Genomic DNA, 27,116 nt, shown 5'->3' on the forward strand with positions numbered 1-27,116 from the left:
TTTTTTATTGAAACTTAATTATTTTAAGTGAAAAATTTTTTTTTTTTTTTTTTTTTTTCAGTTTTGTAATCATTTAGGCACCAATTCCTTTCCTTGAATCAGAATATGAACTTTGCAATTACCCCTGTTCATGTTATAAATAGCTCGCAAAATATTTTCTAATGGTGAAATAATTTGCTGTATTATTCCCATAACCTTCAGTGTCTTCCAAAGGCTGATCCAGGTATTAACTGCTTCCACTGAAAGAAACTCATATAAAACAATCCTAAAATTAAATATTTATTTACTCATCATGCCCCGCCCTGCTCAATATTCTGTGGGGAAACTAAGATCCTAAACCTCTCCTCTGCATCTGCCCCTACACTGCCTCTCTAATGTCCACTCTGTGCACCCTCCCAAGCACAGGAAATAGCAGAAGAGCTGAATTCAAGGTCACAAGAGGCGGCCATGAAAAGGTGAATGTGTTGGAGAAACCTATGCTCTGTCACCAGTCCTTTTCGGGCACCCTGCGACAGGAATTAGAGAAATAAAAAGGTGTTGCTCCTCATCCACAGCTCTATCTGGTCACATTAAATGGAACTATTCTTCCAATTAATCTGAAGATGACCCCAAAGTACACAGTTCCCCAAAATGTGCATCATATGCAAAGTTTTTGCTTTCCACTAGCTTTGTCACCATTTTGGTTCAGTGGTTGGCCATTATGAACTACCTTCTTGTTTCTTTTTTTTTTTTATTGGCATCTGTAATACTCCTTAGGTATTTCCCTAATATGGCAACATCAATCCCCCTGGATCATGGTGTATGCATGAAGGCCACCCAGACCTTCGATGCGTATGCCTCGGCAGGAATTTTTGGAGAAGTGGAGGCTGCCCAGACCTTCCATCCGCCCTTTAGGCCATTAAGACAGAATCCAAAGACCAGACTGACTCCAGATGTTTCGTACCTGCATGGCTGTAGTTGTATAAGTGTCTGGGAATCAAACCCAGGTCTCCTGTGCAGTACGCAAAAATTCTACCACTGAACCACAGGGGACTCCATTTCCTTAAACTAGAGTAAAGAAAGAGGTACGGAACAGTAAAAGCACTGAGGCATCCTGTACTAATATGAAGTACACATAGAACAGACATTATTAAAGGGCAACAACTCTATTTTTCTCCGGCTAGATAGTATGTGAAGGAATGGCTTAAGAAGTAATAATTCTGGAAATCTCTTTCACCTGCAATAAGCAATGAATCCATCCTGGCAGGAGGCTGCAGTGGCTTGAATATTTTATTGATATCCTCCTCAGGAAGAGGCGGCTCTCCTCGACTCTGTCGCTGTAAATTCTCTTGCTGACGTCTCTGTTGGTACTGAAAACAGCAAAAAAGATAGGTTTAAAAAAAGAACAACTAGACACTACTGTAGCTAAGAGAGAAGTTTCTAAATGCAGCCTGCAAATAAATAAATAAAATAAAAACGTACAATTACTAATACATGGATTTTATTTGACCAAACCAGGATGCTGACAGACATGAAAAAACAAAACAGAACAAGATAAATAAACCAACAAACAACACACTTTACCAGAAGCAGCAGAACAGTAGTTGATCCAGCTCTACAGCATCTGTGTAAATTAGGCACTTTAGCAGGGCTTTTTGGTGTTTTATCTAAAGCCTATTCAATCAGCTATTGGATAAAAGCACTAAAAAATCCTGACTAAAACACTTGATCTATACAGATGGTGGCCAAACCAGGTCCAACTAATGCAATACCTCTTCTGGGCATGTGTTGGCCTTGGCATGGGGGCATGCAGAATTTAAAGTAAAGCACCATTTTTCTTTTTTGGGTTGTCTTTTTTTTTTTACACCTGTAAGCACCTCCAGTGTCTAAAAAATCTGAATCAGTAGTTCCCAGCTTCACAATTACAACTCCACATATTATTGTATTATTTTATATAATATCCACAATTATCAATGTTCACATGTTCACAGTGACATGATGTGGAGATTTATTGTACTTCATCTTTTCCATGGTAACAATGAAAGCTAAATAGGGCCTAAATTAAACAGCAAGTTTTCATTTAGCTTTCACTTGCCGCAGAGCAGGAGCAAACATACTGAATAACTATGGAAAAACAGCTAAGGTGTGGTAAGTCCCTATCTCCTATTAACTGTGGGCATAAAAATGGTTTGTGTACCCACTTTTCCCCTTGGTAAGTGAAAACTAACTGGGGCAATGTAGCCCTGTTTCAATCAGTGGTAAGCTGTTCTGGTTTAGCACTCACTGCGGGGGGAACTGAAGGCATAGGCACAGTTACTGCAAAATAACTAGGTTCAGTAAAACCTGACCACTTCAGCCTAGGGCTCACAGAAAAAACTGGGAGCTTGGGGGAAAAATCAGGTGCTCTACAAGACTTGCAACAAGCAATCTTTCACAGCACCTGTCTGTACTTGGCTGAGTCCAGACAGGCCTCAGGCTGAATCAATTCAATCTAGGCAGCTTCCTCTAAGCTGTGTAGGTTGAACCAATAAGCAACTGAACTGACATTCAGTTTAACTGGGAAAGGCAGGGGAGGCTTGCACTGACCCAGGCCGGTAGGCGGGGGGCATTGGGAGCACACCTCTCAGCCTGCTGGTCATTGCCAGCCCAGCCAAGTATCCCCAGCCTCCTGCTGTGTCCCCACATGGGGTTCAGGAGCCCCCTGTCCAGGTGCTAGCCCACCTTGGGGGAGCCTCCCACTCGGGAGGTTTTCCCCAGCCCAGGCAGCCCTGGACAGCTGATGGCACCCTTCCCTCCACTTCCCAGCTGCTGACTGCTTCAGCTGCTGCCACAGGAGAGAGGGAGAAGTCGTCCTCCTGGCTGAGTGCCTGGCCCTGCAGCCCAGCATGGGGGCACTGGGGAGCCCCTGCATTGGGGGGGGTCCCCCAGCCCCAGGGAGCTCAGGGGAATTCTTCCCAGCCCCAACCTCTCACCTCAGCTGCTGCGAGTGCCAGGGATAGCCCGGGAGCAGAGGGAAATTCCTTTGCTCCCCTACATTAGTTCTGCCTCAGACTCACAGCAGCCAAGGCAAAACTGGCTGTGGAGAAGGAGAATTTCCTACTACTCCCTGAAGCTGCCCAAGACTCACAGGGGCTAAGGCAAGGTTCAGGAAGGGGGAAATTTCTGCCCTGGGCTGGGGTGGGGGGTAACCCCCCATGGTAGGGGCTTTCTGGTGCCCCCGTGCTGGGCTGCAGGGGCAGGCACCTGGTGGGGAGGACTCCTTTCCCCTCCCTTCTGTGGCAGCCATTGAAGCAGTGAGCAGATGGGGAAAGGGAGGGAGGAGAGAGGGCTGCCAGGGTCTGAAAAGTCCTCCCCACAAGGGCTTTCCCTCCCCCCACGTGCTGTGTAGACCCTGGCTAGGGGGCTGTTCCCCTGCCCCCCCATCCCTATGGGCTGACAGACACAGGTAGGAAGTGGGTTAAGTTGAGGCAGCATAGCCCAGGGATGCAAAGCATCCTGGGATGCTGGGAGACAGAGTTAACTTGAACCAGGAAGGGATCTGGGAAAGATGTGCCATAAACTGGTTTGACCTAAATCAGTTACGTCTGATACTATATCCAACCAGGCTTATCTTAAACTGTTTTTAGTCATTTTGAAAGCAGTTTATGTGCACTGAACTTCTGTTCTGTTACTGGTTTAAACCAGCTTCTGATCACTTAAACCAATTTATGTGCAACTTCTGTCCCTAGCCCTTGAGTTCACAGAAGCTTGTGCTCTATACCTACAGGTTGGGGAACTCCCTTCTTGTCAGTACAGAGGCAGAAAAGGATCTTGGAGTCATCACTGATGCCAAGATGAACATGGGCCAGCAGTGTGGGGATGCAGTCAGGAAGGCCAACCGTACCTTGTCATGCATCCACAGATGCATCTCACGCAGGTCCAAGGAGGTGATCTTCCCCCTCTACGCGACACTGGTCAGGCCGCAGCTGGAGTACTGCGTCCAGTTCTGGGCGCCACACTTCAAGAGGGATGTGGACAACATGGAGAGGGTCCAGAGGAGGGCCACTCGCATGATCAGGGGGCAGCAGGGCAGGCCCTATGAGGAGAGGCTACGGGACCTGAAGATCTGCTAAGGTCCCTTCCGATCCTACTAACTATGAAACTATATCTATCCTACTTAGTCTACAAGGTGCATCTCTACCCTGCCTTCTGCCTGGCTTCAGACTAACACAGCTAACTACCTTTCACTTGCAACAAGAGTTATAAAATGGTAGTTTGGGGGCCACTGGTCCAAGCCCAAATCAGCTCTATTACCTACTTAGCCATGCTCAGCTATCAAACGGGGGTGTGCGTGTGTGTGCGTGTGTGTGCGTGTGCGCGCGGGTGCGTTAACACAAAACAAAAAAGGCAAGGTGGGGGAGTTGTCTTTGCCTTGGAGTAGGGACTTTTACAAGAGGAAGGATATACTGCAATGTTATGCGGTATGAAGGAGTTTCTTTACTTTTCTTTTGTTAACAGCTCATTTTTGCTGCAGCTTAGTCAGCAATATATTTGATAGAAAGAACAGCATGGTGCATGACAACTTTCCCAGTCAAAAGCATGGCTAGAATCAATGGGTACAAGAGGCTTTCCTCAAGTAGTTTACAGCAAGTCAAAATTTCTAAATTTTTATCCAAGTACCAGGTGAACACAGTATTGCAATAACAGGATAGGGGTAAAAAACCCAAAAAAAACAAAACCCTCTTTTAAATGTTCTTTAATACAGAGAAGTGACTGGAAGAAGTTATCATAGATCAATATGTCCCAAAATAAGATGCTTGTGGGTTACCACTTGGATACCATTGCTATATGGGCAACTACCTTTTTGGGATTAATTTATTTAAAAAAAACATTTAAAGCATGTTCTCAGTACTGCCCCTATCAATGTTGTTTTTCTAACGTTTAAATACTATAACCCCAGGCCATTTTTTCATATTCTATCTGAACATTTGTTTTTACAAAAACGATGCTTAAATTAACCCATAACGAACAGTTATATTTTAAAATGATACACAGATGTTCTAAAAAATTACTACATTTTGTACTGTACCTCACATGGAAGAAGTGTGAAGATTAGATGTATGTGGAATGTAAAGATATAAACCTGAGGCTCTAGCTTGCTGATGTAAACTCATTATAGAAAAAATACTTCTAAATCTGAAGGCCAAGAGTCACACAGGATATTTTAAATCACTTCAGAGTATTGGTGCACAAGTGTATGAAAACATTTCATACTTGATAGCATACTGAAATGCAGTCAACAATCTTTCAGCAGCAGTGACAAGTGCAGCCTTCAGGCAGCATTAAAAAAAAGTTAAACATCCATATCAGTTTGTGAACCTTTAGGTGATTTTCTTTTTTCTTTGCATTACACCATCCACTTTGCAGCAGTTAGTCTATTGTTTCAATAAAAACTGCTTGCACTTGATCGCAATTGCTCCATTTTTAAATGAAGTTAAGAGTGCTAACTATGCTGCAATGAGCGACTAACAAAGTAATTATAGTTAGTAAAGAAATGAGGTGTGACACCCTGGAAGTTACTTCACTCTGCTTTTTCAAATAAATGCAGAGAATCTCTGCGTTATTCATATTACCTTGACAGTGCGAAGTGAATGCAGTGTGCACTCTCTCTTTTGGGCAGATATGTAGCAAAAAAGTTTGCAATAACATGTTTGATTCATAAAGAAATTCATATATTAATAATTAACATTCAAAAAGTTACTGAAATTTATAAAGCCAGAGGGACTACTGTGATCATTTGATGCAGAATTTTTATCTCATTTGAACTACATTAACATTAAAAAAAAAAAACTATGGAGCTTGATCATGATAAAGTAGCCACCACAGCTCTTGCTAAAATTTTAAAATGACCCTCAATTACCCTCAATATTAAAACAAACAATCTACCTAACTTGTAGCCTGAATATATCTATCTTTTTCTTCTAGCACTGGACCTTATGTTAACTTTGACAATTAGACTGACAGGAAGTAACACACTATGATCATGTCACTTCTCAACCTTCTTCATTAAGCCACATAGGTCGAATCTTACTGTACTATCATTGCCAATCCTTTAAATCATTCTTATGCATCATTTCTGAATGCTCTCATAAGCAAACTTTCAACTGTTGACACACAAAATGGACACTGTATTCTTGCAACAGCTGCTCCCATGACAAATACATTAGTCGTATAACCTTCCCCTTCAACATTCTCCAGTCTAAACATCCCACACATTGCACTAGCCCTTGTAGCTCTAGTGCTGCATTACGAGCAAAGGTTCAGCTGAAAATAAGCACAAATCTGTGTTTTCCGTTTCCTGAGAAAAAATGTGGACTTTTCTCCTTAAAGGAGGAAAGTGCAACTTTTCTCCCTTGAAGTGGGAAACCACAAGTTTTGCCTTGCAAGCTCCTAGAGTTCCAACCTGCAAGGAAATGCTAGGGGCTGCAGGGAAAGGGTGATCAGAGGCAGGGGGAAACACAATCGTGACTGGCAATACAGCCTCGGCAGCTGGATACAGGTAACTATGGGACTGAGGGGTTGGAGCGAGGGCCAGGTGTTGGGGATTGTCCATGGGACTGTGTAGGATGTGCGTATGTGTGTGTGAGTGTGTGCGCACACACACGACAGTGTGGGTGCCTCCTGGTGCTGGAGTAAGGTGTCTGGGGGGCAGGGCTGCAGCGGGGGAAGGGGGTCTGAGGCAGGGCTTGGTGTCACCGGTGAGCCCAGCTTTATGCTGTTTCCAGCAGGGCCTAGCCAGAGGGGCCTGCCCCTCCAGCAGGGGAAGGGGTCTGGAGGGTCCTTTGGGAGTGGAGGGGAGCTGTATGACTGGGCCAGTGCCCATGCTCTCAGGAGCATGGGTGGGGTGGGAGACAGTGCTCCAGGGGTTTTGCAGGGGGTAGAGGGGGGGAGCAGGGGTAGGAAGGCGGGCCAGGCCACCTGGTGCAGTACAGGAACCCCAGCCTAGGGCAGGGCAATGCCACTAGCATCCTCTCTTCTTCCCTCCAGCCCATGCTGGAGTCAGACTCACTGCCGCTGCCCGCATGAGCCACAGCTGCTGCAGGTGGGATGGAGACCATCTGGAGCCCCACAACGTTTTTAAGAATCAGCCAAATGTACTTTGGGTGTTGTAAATGTAACTTTGCATGATGTGTCATCTTCATTTGGTTGGGGGCGAGGGGGAAGGGGCAAAGGGATGACCCCCCCACCCTGACTCAGCCTTTCCCTCTTACCAACCTGGTGTTTTTGCTGCTGCTGTTTGCTTACGTTCCTCAGGTAGGTGTTGTATTTAACTATATCTTGGCTCATCTCATCCACTCTGTCCATAAGCAACTGAAGGCTCTTCCCCAGATGATTACTGAAAGACAAAAAGTTTCATGCTGGCAAAGCCTAACCACAAAAAACATAAACCGCTTGAAATTTCAAATTAAACGGTGAACAAGTTACAATCAGGCCTAAATGGTGGTCAGGCAGTTAGCTAATTCTCCTCTAAATTCAGAGTAACTTTGATTTATAGTACATTAAAGCCATTTTTAAAAAGTAGTTCCTCTAGTGTCTTTGCCACTTGCTACCCATCCTCATTCAGCCTTTAAAAATAAAAAAAAATAACGAAGCTGAGAATGAACAATCACCACTAGTGAAAGTTGAGATGTAAGTGTCAGTCATCGTGCTTGTATTGCATCTCTCAGAATAGTATGTAAGCAAGCATTTCTGGTCAGAGCTTTCTGCTGCACCTGTACTTAACACCTAACCCTCGGGGCTTTAGCAGTTACGGAGGTGAACATCAGGTCCAACATGCAAGCACACAGAAGCAGTGTAACATCTTTCTGCAAAAATCACCGAAGGTGAAATCACCTACATTATTTCAAAACATGGTCAAACGTAGCAATATATGAAACAATTGCACGGTTTTGTGAGGTGGACTCCTAAACACCAGATGCTCAGCTATGTTCCTAACCTTGGTTTAGAGTCACTGTAGCTTTATGCAAGATTTCTGGCATTCTTGATGGACTACTTAAATATTCTTACAGGCTCCTTCCAGTTAGCCAAGCTACCAAGCCGTACTTGGAAATTTTGGAGACAGCACTTGCTCTTAGTCATTGACAGAAGGCACTGCTTCCAGTGAAGCCAATTCAGCATGGCATACCAGAAGCAACATGGAAGCAGCAAGTGGGTGGGCCCAACACAAGTGATATAATCTGTAGGCTTGGCCAGACAAATGCAGTCTGCTAGAAATGATGGTAATAAAAATGGCTTAATCTATTCAGTGTTTTGCAGAAATACCAAATTTAAGGTACAGCTTTCAAACTGAACTTTTTCACAGAGAACTCCTTCAGCATGGCCCCTACGGAGACAGGTGTTCATTCCTATGTGATTTTCAGGAGTGTGCATGGGGGGGCACTGCTTTACATTGGTGCTTCTTACTGATTAGGAGCAAGCACTGCTCAGTTTTGCTTGGCTGAATGCCAAATCAGGCAGTTGCACAGTTAAACTCCATTTTCATTTTTACTTGGTAACATCCGTTGCTCTTAGCTTTCAGGTACAAGATACCTCCCCCCTCCTACTTTGTGTTCTTCCCTTGTACAGTCTTGTGCCCTGCAGCCAGCACTCCTCTAAACTGTTCGTGAGCTTCCCCCTCAGTCTTTTACAAATTCATTCCCTCCACACATTTCATCATCCTAAAATTTTTAAGTGGTGTGTGAAGTCCAGCTGGAAATCACCAGAAGACAGCATAAGTAGCATAAATCTTAAGGAACAGTATATGATCTATCAACACACATTAAAAGGAGACCTTTTAAAGTGTAAATTGCTCCCACAAAAGCCAGGAAATTCATAGGTAGAAGTGAAAGCTGTTCGTACACCAAGCATAACATTGAGCAAATTGAGAAAGTGACTGGGAAACAGGTGCTCTCTCGTTTGGGAGTATCGGGCCCGGCAGCTAAGCATTTGCTTAGCTGACTTACCTGCTCACCCAACTGAAAACGTGTACCATTTCTTTCAGAATCTATTTTCTAACTAATTTTTAAAATCTTAATTGGGAGCTACATGAGAAAAGACTTCAACTATCCAGTAGCAAGAAAGGCACCGGTATTTTCAAACTTCCTGTGGCTTGCTTTTGCTGAATATTTTAACTGTATGATATTTAGATCTGAGGAATACCGCCATGGCCATGGGTATGTATATTTTCAGCTTTTCATAGAACTTATATTGCACAGAATTAGTGTTAGAATTGGATATCATCAGGAGTGCCTATATATGTACACAATAATGGACCCGTAGGGCACAAGGATATCAGGAATACATAATTATTTAACATAATATCCACATGAAATATGACTGGTTACAGAGAATAATTTTATGTGAATCTCCTGGACCAGCTCAGAGCAGCAGAACACAGGAACAGGGAGTTATTGTTAGAAGTTGCTGTAGTATGGTGTTTGCTTTCATTGCCAGGGAAACAAAAAGCTAAAAACAGATAACTTAAACAGATGTGAACCAAGACATGAAGAGATAAGTATGCTCCAAAGGCAGGACCAGTTTTTCCACAGTTCTCATGCATTTTGCCCTTTTCTGTTCCCATTTCCTTTAAAAAAAATAAAGGATTAAAAGGAAGTGATTTGAGAGGGAAAGACAAAGTATCTGTAACATGTTTAAACAACCAGGCTGCCTGCAGATGTTGGGGAAGAAGGGAGGATGGCACTTTAAACTGTGCGCGCCCTCACGCTGAGCCTAGCTTGTGCCCAGAAGAGGCATCACATTAGCGGGACACATTAGCTCACCCAACATCTGTAAAGATTAGGCACTTTAGTGGGGCTTTTTTGGTGCTTTTATCTAATAGCTGATGGAATCAGCTATTAGATAAAAAAGTGCCAAAAAGCCCCGCTGAAGTGCCCGATCTATACAGATGCTGCAGAACTGGGTCAAAGTGATGCATTGCTGCTTCCAGTAAAGCGTGTTATTTTTTTCCACGTCTGGTGGCACTCGTAGTTAAGAAAAGCCTTGCACAAAATGAGACAGAAATGCAAACACAGATAACTGCAAAAAAAAAAAAATCCCCCCAAAATAGTTCTACATATAAAAAAAAAGTATTAAAGAAATCTTTGTCCTCTAGTATGAAAGCATGCTTTACACCATACTACAGAGGTTACAGTGCATTAGGTCCATGTAGGGAGATGTCAGTAAAGGAGAAGTTAGTGTCTAACAATGAATTCATAAAGGTACAAAAAGCCAGGCAAAGGGGAGATACTTTATCTATGGCAAATATTTGCCAAAGATACCTGGTCTTTGTGCACCCTTTGAAACTTTTGTGCAATGCTAGAATCTGCACATAGAAAAACTACTACTGAAAACATATGATTTGGAAGTTGCTTCTCTCTTCCATAGGACAAAGTACTGCAACAGTGCAACAGAATATTCAGCTCTGCATAAAAGATACCATCTTGGTAAATGGATTGCCAAATTTCTTGATTTTTCTTGCACTTTCAAAGTTGCATTGGCCTCACCCTTTCCATCAGTTTCACTAGGCAGAGTTTGGAATATGCTGAAAACAGAAGCTACCCTGCAGCAATTTCTCATCTTCCGGAACCCAGTGGCTGCTCCCATGTCCTCTTTTTAAGTGTATCCTACTTCCTGGGCTGATTTGCTTTGTCTGACCAAGAACATGGTGGCAGAAAAAAAAACAATCTACTTGGATAAAAGGATACTGGGAAGAACACCCGCTCACACTAGCAAAATGTTTTCCTGCTTGGCATTTCCAACAGATTTCTACAGCTGTGCCGGTATCCAAGGGCACAGAACTGGAGGTCAGGAGCCATGAACCATACTCTGCCACTGGCTTGGATGCATTTCTTTGGGCAACACACTTACCTTTATAATAGCTCAGGTTTCCCCATTTGTGAAATACAAATTATCCTAATAATCTATAAATCACATTGAGATCTCTGCATGGGAATCATTCTGTACAAAGGTGAACATTGTTCCTGAAAATGCATTAGCCCTTATGTTATTACATAAAATATTTTAACTGCTTGAAAAATACCTTTAATATATAATGTTACTGTAAATGCGCAGCACATGCTCAATTCTGCTGCTGCTATTTGAAAAAAATTGCACAAGACAAACATATCATAAGTGTAACCAAGTATAAAGCTAGAGCACTAGTAGTCTTTATTAAACTTGATCATCAAAAGAACAAAAACGAAATGAAAAAGAATGGGAGAGTCGCTTGTAATTATTGCTCTCAAGATCTGAATGCCACCTGACAGTATATTAACTCCCAATATTAAGTCTCAACTTGTTATCAAAAGGCTGGCAAAACTTCAGGCTCTACGACCCTTTCAGGTAGCAGAACAACAGGGCATGAGAGCCTTTGCCTGTTGTCACACATCACCCGAAGCTTAACTTTTTATTAGATTATTCCAATTAGATTTCCTGGGAGGCAAAACTCTCAAGAAATGAATTACGCTGCTTCTGTTCTGAGATACCCAATCTGATAGGATGAGCTGTGCTCACCTGCAACTGAAGTGAATACTATACTGGTCTGCACCCAAAACGAGAGTTGCTTGTACAACTAAACCTGATCAAAAAGGAAGATGATCTAATCCACTGCCGCCCAATACACAGGCTTTGCAAAGCCGTGTCATAGAGCGACTTGGCATAGTGTGACTGTTCTTACACAACCAGGTCTGGGGCAACTAGAAATACCTTATGGGACTGAACCTACTCGCACAATTACATGGCATCCCAAAATGGTCAAAGCCACTCTACAGTATTTAAAACACAATAGCCTGATTATCTGTAATAAGTAACACTTTGGGGATAAACATTTTTCTTAAGATCCTTAACTCTCAGACCCATGCAACTCCAGAACTTAAACCCAAAATTACTTTACCTGGAGAGACCAAGTTCCCTGTATACAGAGTCCCTTTGCCTAGGTCTCCAGAAACTGGAAATGTTTGTGATCACTGGAGTTGGGATGGGCAGTATCTAAAAGGTGATGATACTGCCAGGCATTTCATAAAGGGAGAGAGCAGATTCCAAGGTAATAAATGAGAGGGATCATGCTGCTCTCCCCAACAAATGCAGTTCTTCATAAGCATACATCCCTGTGCATGTATTAAGATTCAATAGATTCACAGGATTTAGTAAATTCATTTTTTCTAGAAGCATGCCATCACCAACAGCAATCCTTCCACGGTCTAATAATGAGGTAGGTGTCCAATACAAAAGGTCAAAGGTCTCTCATATCTCACTAAAGAGCAAATAGCAACATGCAGAATACAACTCATTATATAGTTTCATTGACATAAGGTTTCTACTAGGCAGAACTCAAATTCCCTCACATTATCAATTCCTGACAATTAAACCATCAGAGTTCTTGGACCAAGATGGGGCTTGGTTATGTACAGTTTAAAAGTTTTCTGAAAAGCTTTCTGGGCAACATTTCGGATTCAGACCTTAGAAATGACTAGGAGTTACTGGGGTCTGGGTAGGGAGAAAAGGAGGTTCTGATCAGCTGATTATACGCAGAAGCCTAATTAAAACAATTTTTTTTTGCTTAGATTTAGAGGCCTTCATCCTCTATTGCTAACAAAGCCAAGGGCAATGTGCAAGGAGTCCTGGATTCCTTAGAAATGAGTCAGAGGCAAAGGGTGACTTACAAAGTGGCAATACCCTCTTAGGGGAGGACAGAAAGCAAAAAGAATTTAGTGTTTCCTCTATCTTCTTAACTGCCAGTGCTCAAACCACTATCTGCTGCTTCTCAAAAAAATTCTCTCTGGTGCAAAAGCAACTACTCTAGCCATCTCTGCACAAAGAGAGAATTTGATGTCACCATTCCAGAAACCAAAATAACCATCATCCTCAGGGAGAGTATTTCTTTTTTTACCAGTTGAGTCAGGGACAGACAGCTGTCTGAAGTTCTTACCCAATTTTTCACCTACCAGCTGAAAACAGGATACAAGGAAATGGCAATGTTTGATAATGTGATTTAACTCAAACCTGCTGTCTTGGACAGCTTCTTGAAAAATGAATGAGATCTCTCACAAGCAGTCATGATGACATATGACTATCAGACCAGGAATTCTCCAGCTTCTACAAATCCAAACAGATCTTAAATCTCCATTACCTGCAGCTTTTCCTCCTCCCCATAAGTGGCCAGGAATGGCATCTATTCTAGACTATGAATGTTTGGCTCAAAAAACAATTAAATTGTGCTGAAAACCCAAACTATTCCCCACACAGGGTGAGAGGATGCTTCAATGCTAGCCAGTCTTTTTTGCCAGGCAGGCCACAAATCAAGTCTGCGCTCTCCCCAAGCGCCACTCTGATCCCCTTCCTTTGCCTTCTGCTCAGAGACTGACCCTGCCACTTCAGGCACACATGCCACAGCTTGGTCACCCTGGTCTACTTCATGACAACCTAGCCTAAAGTTAAAGGCTCAAGGCCATGGCAGGCAGGAGCACAGCTGCTGTATAGATGCTTTGCTGACCACGGTCCAGAGAGAGATCTCTGGGAGATTCAGGCTAACAACTCATGCAACAACTAATACTGGATCTGACTTATACTTCATCCCATTAACATTACCCTTAAAAGTTAAAAACGTGGAAGAATCAGCTGACTTGGTAATGGGGGACCCAACAGTGCAGCCAGCCAAATAATCTGAAAATTAAATAAACTGTGACAAGTAAATTCTAATTACAATCAGCCTCTGATTCTATCAATAACTCTTCACTGCGGCTATTTTACCAAAAGTGGTATTTATGGCAGCTTATTTTACAAATTTTTAATTCATTTTTCTAATCTACAACAAAATTATTATAGATAGTACTGTATTACTAATAAAAGCCTTACACTTCACTTGATAGGAAATCAAAGTTTTTAAACTTATATTTAAAATCAGGACTTTAGACATCACTCTTTTAAAAAGGGATTCATCTTTCTAAATTGCACAACATTGGATGAGAAAAAAAACTTGTGCTTTAAGAAAATATTCATATATTAACAAAAACAATGCTAAAATACATTGCTATCTGAAGAGCTATTTGGGCAATTTTCTAGATGTTAACTATTACAGGGTTTGCAAAATCATTTCTTTTTAAGGTGAGGAAATGCACCTTGTTACACAGGATTTACATGGCTCAAACACCACAGGTGTGTGTCAAGTATGTACAGTGTTTAGTTCTTGAATTTACACCATGTAGTGTTTGTCTGAGCAAAAACAGGACATGCGGGGTGAAATCTTAGCTCCATTAAAGTCAATGAGAAAACTAAAGCAGCTAGGATTTCACCCAAAGCGTTAAAGCATATTTTGGGAACTTAAGTAAAGAAGCAGCCATTGTTCCTACAGGTACTTACCTACTAGCCAGACTAAGCAATTCATGTCTATCTGTTACTGCAGATTTCTTTTCCAGCTCCCACAGCATCACATTGATCAGGTATGAGTTCTTAATTACAATTGGCACTTCTTCAAACATGTTCTCATAAGCAATGGTTGCTTTTTTCAATCTGTGAAGCAAATTTAAAAGTTGTTTTTTTTTAAATAAAAAACTGGTAATTTCCCCCCCCTCAGAGTCTCAGTTTTTGTTAAAGCAACAGCAGGTAAGTCTGTACAGTCCTAAATTTCCACAGGTCTACTAACAGACAACAGTCAGGCCTTTTTGGTACAGAGGCAGTTGCATGGCAAAACTGATATTTATAAATGCCAACAAAAACTGCCCAAAGGAAAATCCCTCAGAATTAAAGCAATTGCTTTGCTCACAAATGTGTTATAAGAATAAACCCTCCAGCAAAAGACAGCACTGGCAAGATTAACTCTGTCCTGTCCAGAATACTTTACCTCTTTCATTACCATCATGTTTTCTTACATAACAGTGACTAATTATGACACTGCCATGGAATAGTTTTAATTTCAAAACCACTGTATTATATGAAAGACATGAATATTTCTAAGGATAATGCTTTCCCTGGTAGTTGAATAGAACTTTAAATGATAATAGATATAGGGAAAAAAAAAAAAGATTAACAATGCTTACGAAATGGTTATAGTCTGCAAGCATATTAGAATAAAACTTTCCAATTTACTTTACATTTATTCCCTCCTGCTTTTATTACTGTTTTCAAATAAAGCAGACACCAATACCTTTCATCATACTACCAAACAAACATACAATTCACACAGTCTAGGAAAAAATATCTGTCCACACCCACTTTTTATGCGTATGGAAGAAAACTAAAAAGCTTGCTTTCGGTTTTCAGAATTTAAACAGACGACTAGTTTGGTCATTGTGGTAATGTTATCTTTAGACACTGAGCAATGAAGTGATTCAGAATTTCTGAATGAAATCCTTGACAAGTACTGGTCTTTTGATGTCAAGCACTGAAATGATGAAGGGAAAAGATGTCACGCTAACAGCTGCAATGTAAGTGACAACCCTTTGGCAACACTAATTATTCTAGAATAAAAACATGTTTATCCCACACCAGCATCCACATGGTGGAGTTGCTCTGGAACAGCTTTACCAAAATGCCGATATCAGTCAATTCTACTTATACAGACAAGGTCTTAGAAAGGGAGACCAATTACTTCCTTTTCTGCATCCCCTTAAAGTCTTAGTCTCCATGCCCCGTTAAAGCTGTCTTCACAACACTCGCCCCATGGCTGGAATGACAGAATACAGCACATCCTTTAAAACATATGTTAATACTGTCCCCTTCTAAGCTATCAGTAGGGAGGCAGTGTTTTCACCATTGCTCAGCTATTGCCCATGCATCACTGCAATCACATACCTAGTTTCCAGCAAAGTAGAAAGCAGGGTAGATTTGCACCTTATAAGCTCATTTTGGGGAAGGGCGACAACTCCTTCCCTTCCTTCACCCGCACAGAAGCAGGTACTTTGTAAGACAACATTCTTTTAAAATACTTACGCTTCAGGGGAAAAATCTTTCTCTTTGCAAACTTCCATCAGTTTGGGAGTCAGTCTGTATGCCTTTAGTGACAGCGACCCCTGAGCAGTCTTAATGGGATCTAAGAAAGAAAAAAAAAAAAAGGAACAGGCACATAATTACAAAGATCATTTAACATATGTTTGTTTACTAAAATATTTCTTTGCAGAGCACCTTAACAAATCAAGCCATCCAGATTCATTAAGTAAAAAAAAAAAAAAAATGGTTAGAACAGGATTTGTCCTTAAACTATAAGTGCTGTACTGAGATATGAAACACAGATGAGCTATATGTTATGCAGCTATTTAACTTACTTCTCTACTACAATGCAAAGGCCATAAATAACTAAATTTAAGCTGCTATTTTCTGACTAATAAGTATAAATTTCTGATTTCCTTTGCTTAGTTCCATATCTACTACCCAAACAGCTCATATGTAATGGACGCCGCACTGAAACAAAGATTGCCTCTCCCAAAAGGACAGCCCCTACGTATTATGCAACTAAATTGAAAAATATTTATTAAACTACACACAGTACAAAAAGGGGATTGAGGATTAGTGACAGGCTAATTCATATTACGGTCTAATTGTTTCAGACAAAAAAGTGATACATTTAAAAAAAAATGTCCTGACATACTGTACAGAGTTGAGGAAAAAAAATTTCTAAACAAACTGCTAAATTCCTAGGACAAGGAAGCTTAACACTTGCAGCATAACAGCAGCTACAGCATGCCAACATTAGAAAGAAACTGTTAACATTCATGTTGTCTGAACCTTAACACAGTAAAACTTTGAGCAATCGGTGATAAAATGAAAACCAAAATAGACTGAAACAAGTGGAAAATTCATCAAGGTCTGATGATGCAATGTTTCCAGCCAATATAAGTATACTTTAACAACTTGTTCTTTACTGTAATCCAATTGTTAACATACTGAAACAATTTTGGGGCAGCTCATAAGATTGATCGTATTCATTAGTATTTTTTCTGACAGATACTCAGGACGTTACATTTACTTCTCAGCTGGAAACTATATGCAAGTCTGCCAGATATGGCAAACTGCGAGTGTTTGGGGAGGGTGAGGCTATAAAGCTGTTAAATTGCCTACGGTTCTGATACAGCACAGAACATCTGGTCTGGAGAGCTTGAGGAAACACCATTAAACAGGCAGAAAAGAAAAAAATCTTTGTGCTAAGAAACAGTCCAGGTTTTGTATGCTTCTGTCAGAGGTATAAAAAAAACTTGGCAAATCGTGTTATGATTGGTCAGTCACGTACAGAGCCAGACACTCTAGCAATCGGGGTTTGTTAGACATCTGGTCTAGTTTCACCAGCCCCTTCAACGAGGGAGGGGAGAAGGAGGAATAAAAATGAAGCAGCTACTCCAGCATTCCACAACGTACACATCAGGGCTCTGATAGCAAGAAAAATAAACAGAAAGAAGGAAACCCTGTCTAGACTTAGCTGCTGCTGAGGCTGCTGTAGACACAGGGTTGGTATTTACTTGAAAAGGCCTGCCAGGCTACTCTTACAGGCAAAAGACAGAATACAAAAATAGTAGTAATAATATTAAGAGGGGAAAAGAATAATAAAGGAAACCTCATACTAACCGTAAATGAGAACTACAGACTCCTCAATTGCATGTTGGTAACTGAACTGGGAGTCCAGGAGGGCACGAGTGACAAAAGAGCCATAGTATGTAGACTGGTACCAGCCAACGTGAAGATGATCAATGTTTACATGGCGAAGGCTTCGCATCATTTCCATTTGGTATTGAACTAGATAAAATAAAAATGTGCGTTAAAAAAGTAAACTTGCACATAATCCCAGCGATTTCTAAAGAGCGCTTACGATTAAAACATAATTTTTTAAAACAAGTTACAGTTTTCACTGCTTTAAAGTCAGATTTGTGCATTTCAGCCACCATTTAACATAACGAACATCAACGTGTAAAACTGGAACTTGACAAAGTTGAAATAAAGCAAGTTTGATTCATAAGGAACCACTTTTCTCATGCAGTGTTTCTTGCTAAACTTACCAGTAAACTGCTACATACGGTTTATTGTAGTTGCTAACTTATATAAAAATGCTGGTATCTACAGATCATTGAAAAATGACATATTTCTGTTTAACAGAATATTATTAAACTATTTAATAGAATAGAATATAAATGCAAATCAAGTTCTAATGAAGTCAGGAATTAGAAAAACTTTAGACTAAAAACATAGCTTAATCTGAACATAAATACAAAGGGAATGCACTGATTATATGTAGTCATACATTGGTAGGAATACACAAAGTAGTTTTGTCTCCCATTTGGAAGTCCCTACTTAACTGCCAGAGTTACTGTTCAATTCATCTTTAATTTTCAATACTTTTTCTTTTGTATTGGTATAACATCTAAGGGAGAGACAGGGGAGATCAGGGAAGAGAAAACAGCCTTTTGTCAGATTTATTACAATACCAGCCATATTTTCCTGTAATTAAAATGAATAAATTCTTTTTTTTATTATGTTCAATACAAACAGCCTGCTTTTTAGAAAAACAGTGCATAACGGCAATGCTTAATATGATGTAAACAGATCATTTAATCATTCCTCAGCCATTGTGAACAGACAAGAGGCAGTGACAATTTAAATCAGTAGCTATATTTTGAGACTATCACATGAACTGACCCTAATAGTTAATAAGAAATGATATCTAACAAGCAAATCTTTTAAAACAAAATTTACTATCCAACAGTTCCAAATGTACCACATTTACAAAATACCCCTTCATACATAAAAAACCCGCAGTTGTAAAGAAGAAAACTACAAGTTAGCTAAAGAAAAAGATAAAATGTGCCTCTCATTTCTTGAAACCTCAATTTCTGTCCATTCCAGGAGGAAAAGAAATCCGAGCATATTCTCTAAAGATATTAACAGACATTTCTCAGAAGCGAACAAATTTCTGCAGCTTACCATACAGCAAGCACAAACTAAATTCCACAGACAGCTTTGGCCCGAAGGCCCAAAAACCAAATGGCTACACCTCATTACTTGTTGCAATGGTCAAAATTAACTTACTAATATAATTAATACCTCAATACTCTCTTCCAGAAAATAAAAGCTCTGCAGCTCTAACTGGTTGAGAACTTTACTTTTATACCTAAGAGCACACTTTGTGAGTTTGAAATAGGGATCTGGGTTTTCCGTTTTCCACAGAAAAATGGAAGAACACCATGGATTTCCCCTTTTACCTGAGATAAATGAGGATTTATTTTTTTATTTTAATGGAGAAACACAGATGTTGCAGTTTTGCAAAGCGTTCTCTGCATGCTGGCAGAGTTCCAGCCTGCAAGGGGCTGGGGCGGGGAGGGTGGTCAGGCAGGGGACATCATGTGCATCTATATGCACAAGGCCACCAGGCAGCCTGGAGAGCAGCTCCCACAGGTAAGACTGGTGAGGGGGGCAGGATTGAGGCCACCATAGGGAGGGAGTTGGGGATGACTGGGGCAGGGGCTACTGCCCAGCTGGATGGTGCTTGGGGCTGGAACATGCAGCCCATAGGGCCCCGGTGGGGAGCAGGATGGGACCGCGGGCAGCTCATCCGGGGTAGGGGTGCTCCCTGCCACCGGCTTTGGCTCCCTGCCCTGCCCCTGAGGTTTCCGCAGCCCAGAGGGCAGGACCCAGCACGGCAGAGCAGAGCAAGGCTGGGTGGGGAAGCTCCTTGCTTCTGCGAGCCTCGCATTGTCCCCTTCCCACCTGGCAACAGAGACAGGCACAAACCCGCACTACTGCTCTCGCTGCTTCTGGGAGCACAGGAGACCCCTCGTCAGGACAATGTGCCCACAGTGGCAAGGAGCTTTCCCACCAGGCCTGCTCTCTGCCCTGCTGCACCTGGTCCCGCCTGCTGTGCTGTGCAGGCCCCAGGGGAGGGCAGCCGGACAGGGAGCCCGAGCACACAGCAGGCAGCCTGCCCCTCCCCATGCACAGATCTCCCTTGGGAATGTGCAGTGGTGAGGAGCCACTACACTCCCCCACCCCCAAGCAGACAGCCCACACCCACCCCCGCCACAGCCTCTGCTCTGGCCATGCCTCCCATGGGGGGTGGGGGGAAGCCGGGCTCTGTGCTGCACTACGCAGCAGCAGCCACCCCCTCCTACAAGCTGCAGCTGGGGCTCGGGCACTGTTGTGGGCAGGGGGCGGGGCAGAGAGCTGCAGACCCCGGTCCCTGGCCCTGTAGCCCTGGCAGCTGGAGGCCCCCTCCATCAGGGGTAGTGAGGGGGCTCAGGATACCTGGAACTGTATTCTGTGAGCTAAGGGGGCAGGGGGAGTTCCGATTTTCCATGACACAAAACCCAAAATCAAATACCAAAACATATAGGTATCTAGAATTTATTTTACTATTGTTATTGAGGCACTGGTAGGCTTGCAAATTGCTTTAAAATTGTAAGTATATCAATAAAACACTGTGTTCAGCTGACACACACACACACACACACACACACACGTATATAGCAGTGTTTCACTTTAATCATGGATTTGGGGGGGGGTATCAAAAGATTTGGTATGTTTAAGCAGAGAAAACCAGGATCCTTGGTTATAAATAATGCACAGTAAGTTATATTCCATTTCATAGTGGTGGTGCTTCAACTAACGTATGATCTGGGCACCCCCAGTATCCCCCAAGCCCCAATACGATGTTCCTAAAATTGGCATGGCAGGTTCTGGAGACCACCTCATGTCGCCATCTGCAAATCCCCCATATTGATTCAGAACATATGTAAAGTTCTGACCCTCGAGTGGTTTAAAAAATTAGTAAATACCACCACAGAGAACATGATGGCAAAGCAGTAAGTGCACACAGAGGGTAAGGAGGAATAGAAAAGGAAAATGAGAGCTATTCGCTACTCAAATATTGTGCAGTATTTCACTGCTTTTTAGTTTTTAAATGGCAAAAATGCCATATCTTTATGTTATCATACATGGCTTAATTCTCAGCCGTTGCACTAAAGAAAATTGGAAGCATTTTCTCTTGCATGTATAGTTTCTCTCACCAGAAGCATACCTGGACACTTCTGCAGCCTGGGTGGTGGAGGGGAGCAGAGCACCGTCACTGGTAGTACCAGTGGCTGGGCATTAGTATGGAACAATACAATGATTACCCATCAAAAAAGGTCCCTATGAAAGATCTACACTCAAACCTTTCTATTTGGGCCCAGCATTAGAGGCAAGACCCAAGGAAAGCATTCCTTATTTTTCACAACCTCTTCAGTCCAAACCTGGAAGCTAACGCTTAACTATATCAAGAAAGCAATGTTTTTCAAGGTTTTAAAAAGAAGATGGAAAACAATGCTTCCCGAAAGACAGGGATGTAAGCAGTGTCCCCTAGAAGCATGGAAGGAAGGCAAAGTGAAAATACCCATTGCCAGCTCCCCAGATATTCAAGTCACCAACTTCTTCCACCAGCATTTTTAACAGTTAAATGATAATGATGGCAACATGCATGCCGGATGGAAAAGTCTTGATAAAGCATCCAAAGCTAGCACTTCTGCCTCTGGAAAATAACTACAGCAATAAAACCACGGTGAGGTCCACTTCGGAAAGAAACAGAAACTTTTTTTTTGTTGCCAATCAGACAAAGTACTTCAGAAGACTTAGCAGCAGCTACAATTCCAACAAAGCCAACAGGTTTCTTAGCAAATAAACCCTGAACTGTCTGCACTGATATAAATCACCATTTTTTCACACTGCAGTCCTTACTCTAAAAGGTACAGCATCCTTATATACAGACCATTTGCATTTATTCCCACATTTGTTAAAGCTTAGGGAAGTCACTCTGCTACGCTAATCAGGTATTCACGGTTTGGAACAAGGCAATTTGGGTGCGTGCATTCTCCTACTCCCCAAAGCAGAATGTAAATAATACCCTTTGCTCAAACCATGCTACTGACGTGAGCGTCCACAATAGTGTCTACTGCAAGTGACTTTTTAGGGATCAGCTGCAGACAACTGGAATAAGTTCTCCATTTCCCCAAAACATAACACATACATTGTTTATTTGAAAGTGCTTTGCCAAACTGAAGTAAATATTGTGACTCCTCCTCTGATATTTCGTTCACATATCGGTGAAGTGCTAACTGCTGGATTAAGAATGCATGAGCGCTGTCTCCTGGGACTTTCACAAACATGAGATCTGTATCTCACGAGTCTGCGTGGAAGATTTTTAAATAGCAGAAAGGCCTAGCTTCTGTTCTTGCTGAATGATCAAGAACTAGAAAGTTCTCTCTTGTTCCTTTAACACTGCCAGCTTTCTAAAAGTTTGTAAAAAGCAAAATTTTGTAAGGCAGTAAGAAAGGACTGAAAGCCTTTATTTGACTGAGGCAGACGAAACAATGAAGAATACTTACAGATCAGGAAAAGAAAGTGTAAAACCATACTGCAGGGCGGCCTTGAATTTGACTAGTATTGTCACTGTGTACTACCAAGTGAATGAAGACTGATTCCTCAATTCCAGATTAACAACAGCTCAAACAACAGAAAGCATTTTGCAAGAAGTGTTTCTGCTGGATTAAACTACAATTCAACAATTTGGTTTAAATAGATTTAAAGAAAACAGAACACTTTACATTAACAAAGTACTTTTCATTCAAGTAATGCTTTGTAACATTAAAGGCATCAAACAAACCATAACAGCCGTCAAGGATGAACTCCATTTGTCAGACAGGGAAATAGAAGGTCAGTAATATGTCCAGAATGCTTGATAAAAACTAAGAATAGAGCCAAGTCTATTGAATACAGACTTTCAACATCAGGCTGGGGCAGTTTGACCACATTTCCTCTATTCAATTATTTCAAGCTTAAAATAAGTTAGGAGAGACCATTTGGACCTAGAGACCATTTTTTTTTTTAAGTTTAGATAGGGTACTTCAAATGTCTATTTTAAAATGCCAGCAAATCGCCAGTCTGATCTCTCCAAAAAAGAAAAAGAAGAAAAAGAGGACTATCAGTTCTTAAATACTTGGCAATTTGCATTTTTCCTGAAGGAGTAACATATTAGCAAAGTTATTTTGACACAAAATGTAACTACAGCATGATGCATGCTATTGCCCAAGATTTTTATTTTATATTAATATTTGTTTATAAATGTTAAATGAAAATCCAAAGCTCAAAGTTTATATATGAATTATCTGTCACAAAAACATTGACCCACACTAATCATCCTTACCATTAGGTAAGATGAGATGTGTTTTGGCAATGTAAATCTGATTTCTGGTGGATATTTTGACCATAAAATTGTGATGTGCAAATTCACAACCAAAGCTGGGTTAAAAAACAACAAAAAAATTATGCCACTTTAGACATAACAGGTCCCCACTTCCAGAATTATTTGAAAGTTTCAATTTGTAATTATTCAAGTTGACATTTATATAAAAATATTAATTCCCCCCCCCATTTTTAAACAGACAACAAAAAAAACTTTTAAAATGAGTAAAATTGGGCATCCAGAATCCCAGGCTGTTTGAAGTGCAGTCTACTGTTTAAACTTTCATTCACTCCACTTACCAGTAAACAATGTGTTTAAACAAATGCACTTCTAATGAAGCAGCAGGGACCCTCACTTTAATTCTGTACTATAAACCGCTACTGTTTGAATAACCTTTATTTCCAAATTTTATAGTTATTTATGTGCCTTTAAGGACTGAGTAATTGTTCAAGTTAACATTTGCTTTTAAACGAGAGCAATTTTAAAACACATCTTCTTGAGGCAGATTACTAAATGGTATAATATCCTAGAGTAATTATGAGATATTTACCATATCCTTTTTGCACAAGGAACAAAGTGTTTGGGAAGATACATTTTTTTCAGACTTTATGATAATGCTACTTTGTTACAGAATTTCCATTCACTGATACTCCGGAAAAATGTTCGCTGAAAGAGAACTTTATCTAGTAACAATGAGATGGACTGAAACTCAAATTGACATTCCCCCCCAAAAAAGAATGGAGCTGTAGTAGATGTCCAAAAACGAACAAATATTAACTGTGTCAGGAAATTCAGGGGGTCAATTTTTAGGCTGACAAATGACTAATTTTACATAATTCTGACCATTTTGTCAACCTGATAACGCTCTGTTGAAAAACAGCTATAATATTATTTCCCCAGCACTAGTGCTAAAGAGAATAACTCTTAAGGTAATAAATTTAGCCTCTTTTGAAGAATCAGCATGTGGTCACTAAGTAGGTCAAGAAAGTGCTATGAACTGCAAACTATTTGTCTCCATGATTATTATTGGGGGGGAGGGGGGAAAGAGACTTTATCTGTTTTTTTCTCAATATATTTGGGTGGAACGGAGTGCAGGTTGGCCAAGCCACAAGTATTTCAGACAATGTTCAAGACCAAAACAGTTTAGCAGATGCTGGTTCAAGGAAGACGCATATACATTTGACAAATAATTTAAATTGATTTATTTTTAATTACATACAGAGAATTTTGGAGACTACATTAATTTAAGTCTGTCCTCGACTACAATCTCCCATTCATTCAATATCAACAACTGCATCAGTTCTTCCTGCTGTATTTACAGTCTAAGACGACCAGGAACCACAGAAATTGTATCTATTGATAATTAACAGGTTGGGGAGAAATACATACAATTACTGCCATACAGAACTTATAGTGGAAGCCAAAATAATTATGAACTGACATAACTATTTAGGGAGATGGGAGGATGTAGACAATTCTAGGGAAGATGGTGCAACACAGAAACACTCCCCTCAAATATAATTTTGGAGCTCTCTCATAGATACTGTTATCCTCAGCACTGCACCAAGATACTAACTGAGAAATTGTTTCAAAGGCCAGTGAGATGGCTTCCCCCCCCAAAAAAAAAATCACATTCTCCCTGGAGTTCAAGACATGCTTACAAAATAATATTATATTTATCCACAATAGATTAAATTTTCCTCTGAAGCGTTAACTAAAAAAAAATCCATCCTAATGGCCAAGTGACTTTCAATATGGAAAGCAACCATCACCTGATTTTCATTCTGAGAGGTTATGGGGATAGTTAAACTAACTTGCTGCAAAGTAGTCCTTGGTAGATGTATTACTTTATAAAATGACCAATGCTGCTTTTCTGAATGCCAATCTGCAGCTAGGCTGAATAATATATCAGTTATGTTTTTATTTAGAGTACTCGAAAGAATTTAAAAAAACCATTGCAGCCAACCATTCACATTACAAAAACAGCTTAACTTCTCCAGTCCCACAAAACCCTGAAGGGAAAAGTCCAAAGTGGCTATTAATCGCATATGCTCAGTTGAGCGCTCTCATTTTTAGTGGCGATTAAAATTTAGCATTAGTTTTGCTACAGCATGCAGCAATTCAAAACAAGAGCTCTACACACAGAAAATAAGTTAACTATCTAGAGGAGGGATCACCATCACCAGTTAAATACTGAACAACAGAGGCAGTAACAAGAATGAAAAACAAGTTCAGAAGCATAACCACTGGGGTGGAAAATTAACTAAATCATCATATTATTGGGATAGACTTACGGTTCAAATAAGCTTCAGAAATATCTGAACAAATGGTATGCGAGTGTTTTTGGGGCTTGATAAAGTCAACAGGGAACATGCTACTACTTTCAGAAAGGAACAAGATAAAGTTGTCAACCAACATCAAGACGATTTTAAGTCAATATTATACCAAATTGTTGATAAAAGCAAGTATAATTGCAGTTATCTTTAAAGTATACCTGAGTTGTTAGTTATTCTAACAAGTGCCATATCATTAGCCTACAAAAACACCATGTATTTGGTCCTTCTTTTAGTTGTTTTAAAACTTTAGGAGTCCAGAAGTACATTTTAAAGCTAGAACTCTCATCATGCAAGTGAAAAATCCTTTTTCTTCATTACCAATGATACGAAAATAATTGGAAAACACAAAACAAAGACTTTAAAAAAATTTTGCTTTGATTTTTTTCTGCCAACTGATAGTTTGGTTTTGCATTTGCATGCATCTTTATATTACTGGGGCACTTTACAAAGATTAAACAATTAATCTTTAATCTCCTGTGAAGCAGGTGGGTATTATCAGTATCTAATGCTTGTTTAGCTTGCTCCATTATTTTTAGGTGGTTAAAAGAGGGTTTGACATACAATATTAAAAACCTCACTTATAAAATGTTCTCAATCACCACATGTTCATGGCAGCAATAAATTTCCTACTACTAAAAATGCCATTTGGGCAACTTAATTCAGGCTTTCCTTGTAAAAGAGCTAGAAGATGGTATCCCGTTTCCTAATAAAACAGAATGCTTAACGAAGACTCAAGGAAGTGTCAGACATGTTTTCCATTAGAAACACATTCCTCAACTCCAACACCCTGAGCCCCGACTTGCAAAATGAACAAAATCAGTGCACTTCAGTTTGTGCCATGATATATATGGCTGCATCCACAAGGATACAGGTGTGGGTTGATAGTATGAAAGGAATCAATGTAATCCTGAACCAAGCTTGACTGTCTGCTACAAGAGTCTTATACTCAATTCATTGTGCCCTCTTAAAAATCCCACAGGACAATCTGCCATCTTTTCAGCTTTTCTATAGGGCATGGATTTTAGAGTTGTTTATATGCATTTGGCATGATTTGGTTCATGTAAGGAAAGCCACTTGTGCTTCTCCCTGCTTCCAAAAAGCAGATGTCTTCCTCTGTACCCAGGATGCTCAACCTCCAGCTAGATCCAGCCAGCGAGGCCATGACATCTGGCCTGTGGGGCTCTCCACAAGTCCTGAAATTTGGGGGAAATGGTAGCTAGAATAAATTACTGGTACCCTGCTGCCAAATTTCCAGACCTGTAGGAAACCCCACAGCTGGATAACGTGGCAACTGCATGCCAAACCTTGGCTGCACATGGGCTCAGGCTGGCAGACTGACTCTGTGCAGCACCGGACCCACGGACCAGCCCCATGTCACTCATTCGGCCCATGAGGCTGAAAGGCTGAGCACCACTGTTTTACACTCTACTTTACAAAACAGTTCCATTAAGTATTTGATAAAATAAAAATGTGCATTAAAAGTCTCTATTTCTTTCCCACATGAATATCAAATCAGTGTAGGCATGGATATAACTAAATGCATTTCTATACAAATTTTAAATACACAAATACCCAAGAGGCTTATTAAATTATCT

General features: G+C 40.8%; 1 protein-coding gene across 1 annotated transcript in view; it reads right to left on the reverse strand.

Moving 5' to 3' along the window:
• Nucleotides 1-27,116, reverse strand: part of EIF3H (eukaryotic translation initiation factor 3 subunit H) — a 119,612-nt gene that overhangs the window by 1,522 nt on the left and 90,974 nt on the right. The window contains exons 3-7 of the mRNA XM_019528090.1: nt 17,548-17,715; nt 15,922-16,021; nt 14,353-14,502; nt 7,234-7,354; nt 1,217-1,349 (exon numbers count right to left, since the gene is read on the reverse strand). Of these exons, the coding sequence (XP_019383635.1) occupies nt 1,217-1,349; nt 7,234-7,354; nt 14,353-14,502; nt 15,922-16,021; nt 17,548-17,715 (672 nt within the window). The remainder of the gene's footprint in view (nt 1-1,216; nt 1,350-7,233; nt 7,355-14,352; nt 14,503-15,921; nt 16,022-17,547; nt 17,716-27,116) is intronic.

This window comes from Gavialis gangeticus, unplaced genomic scaffold (genome assembly GCF_001723915.1).
Source record: "Gavialis gangeticus isolate Ggan-Ray unplaced genomic scaffold, GavGan_comp1, whole genome shotgun sequence".
NCBI classification, from domain to species: Eukaryota; Metazoa; Chordata; order Crocodylia; family Gavialidae; genus Gavialis; species Gavialis gangeticus.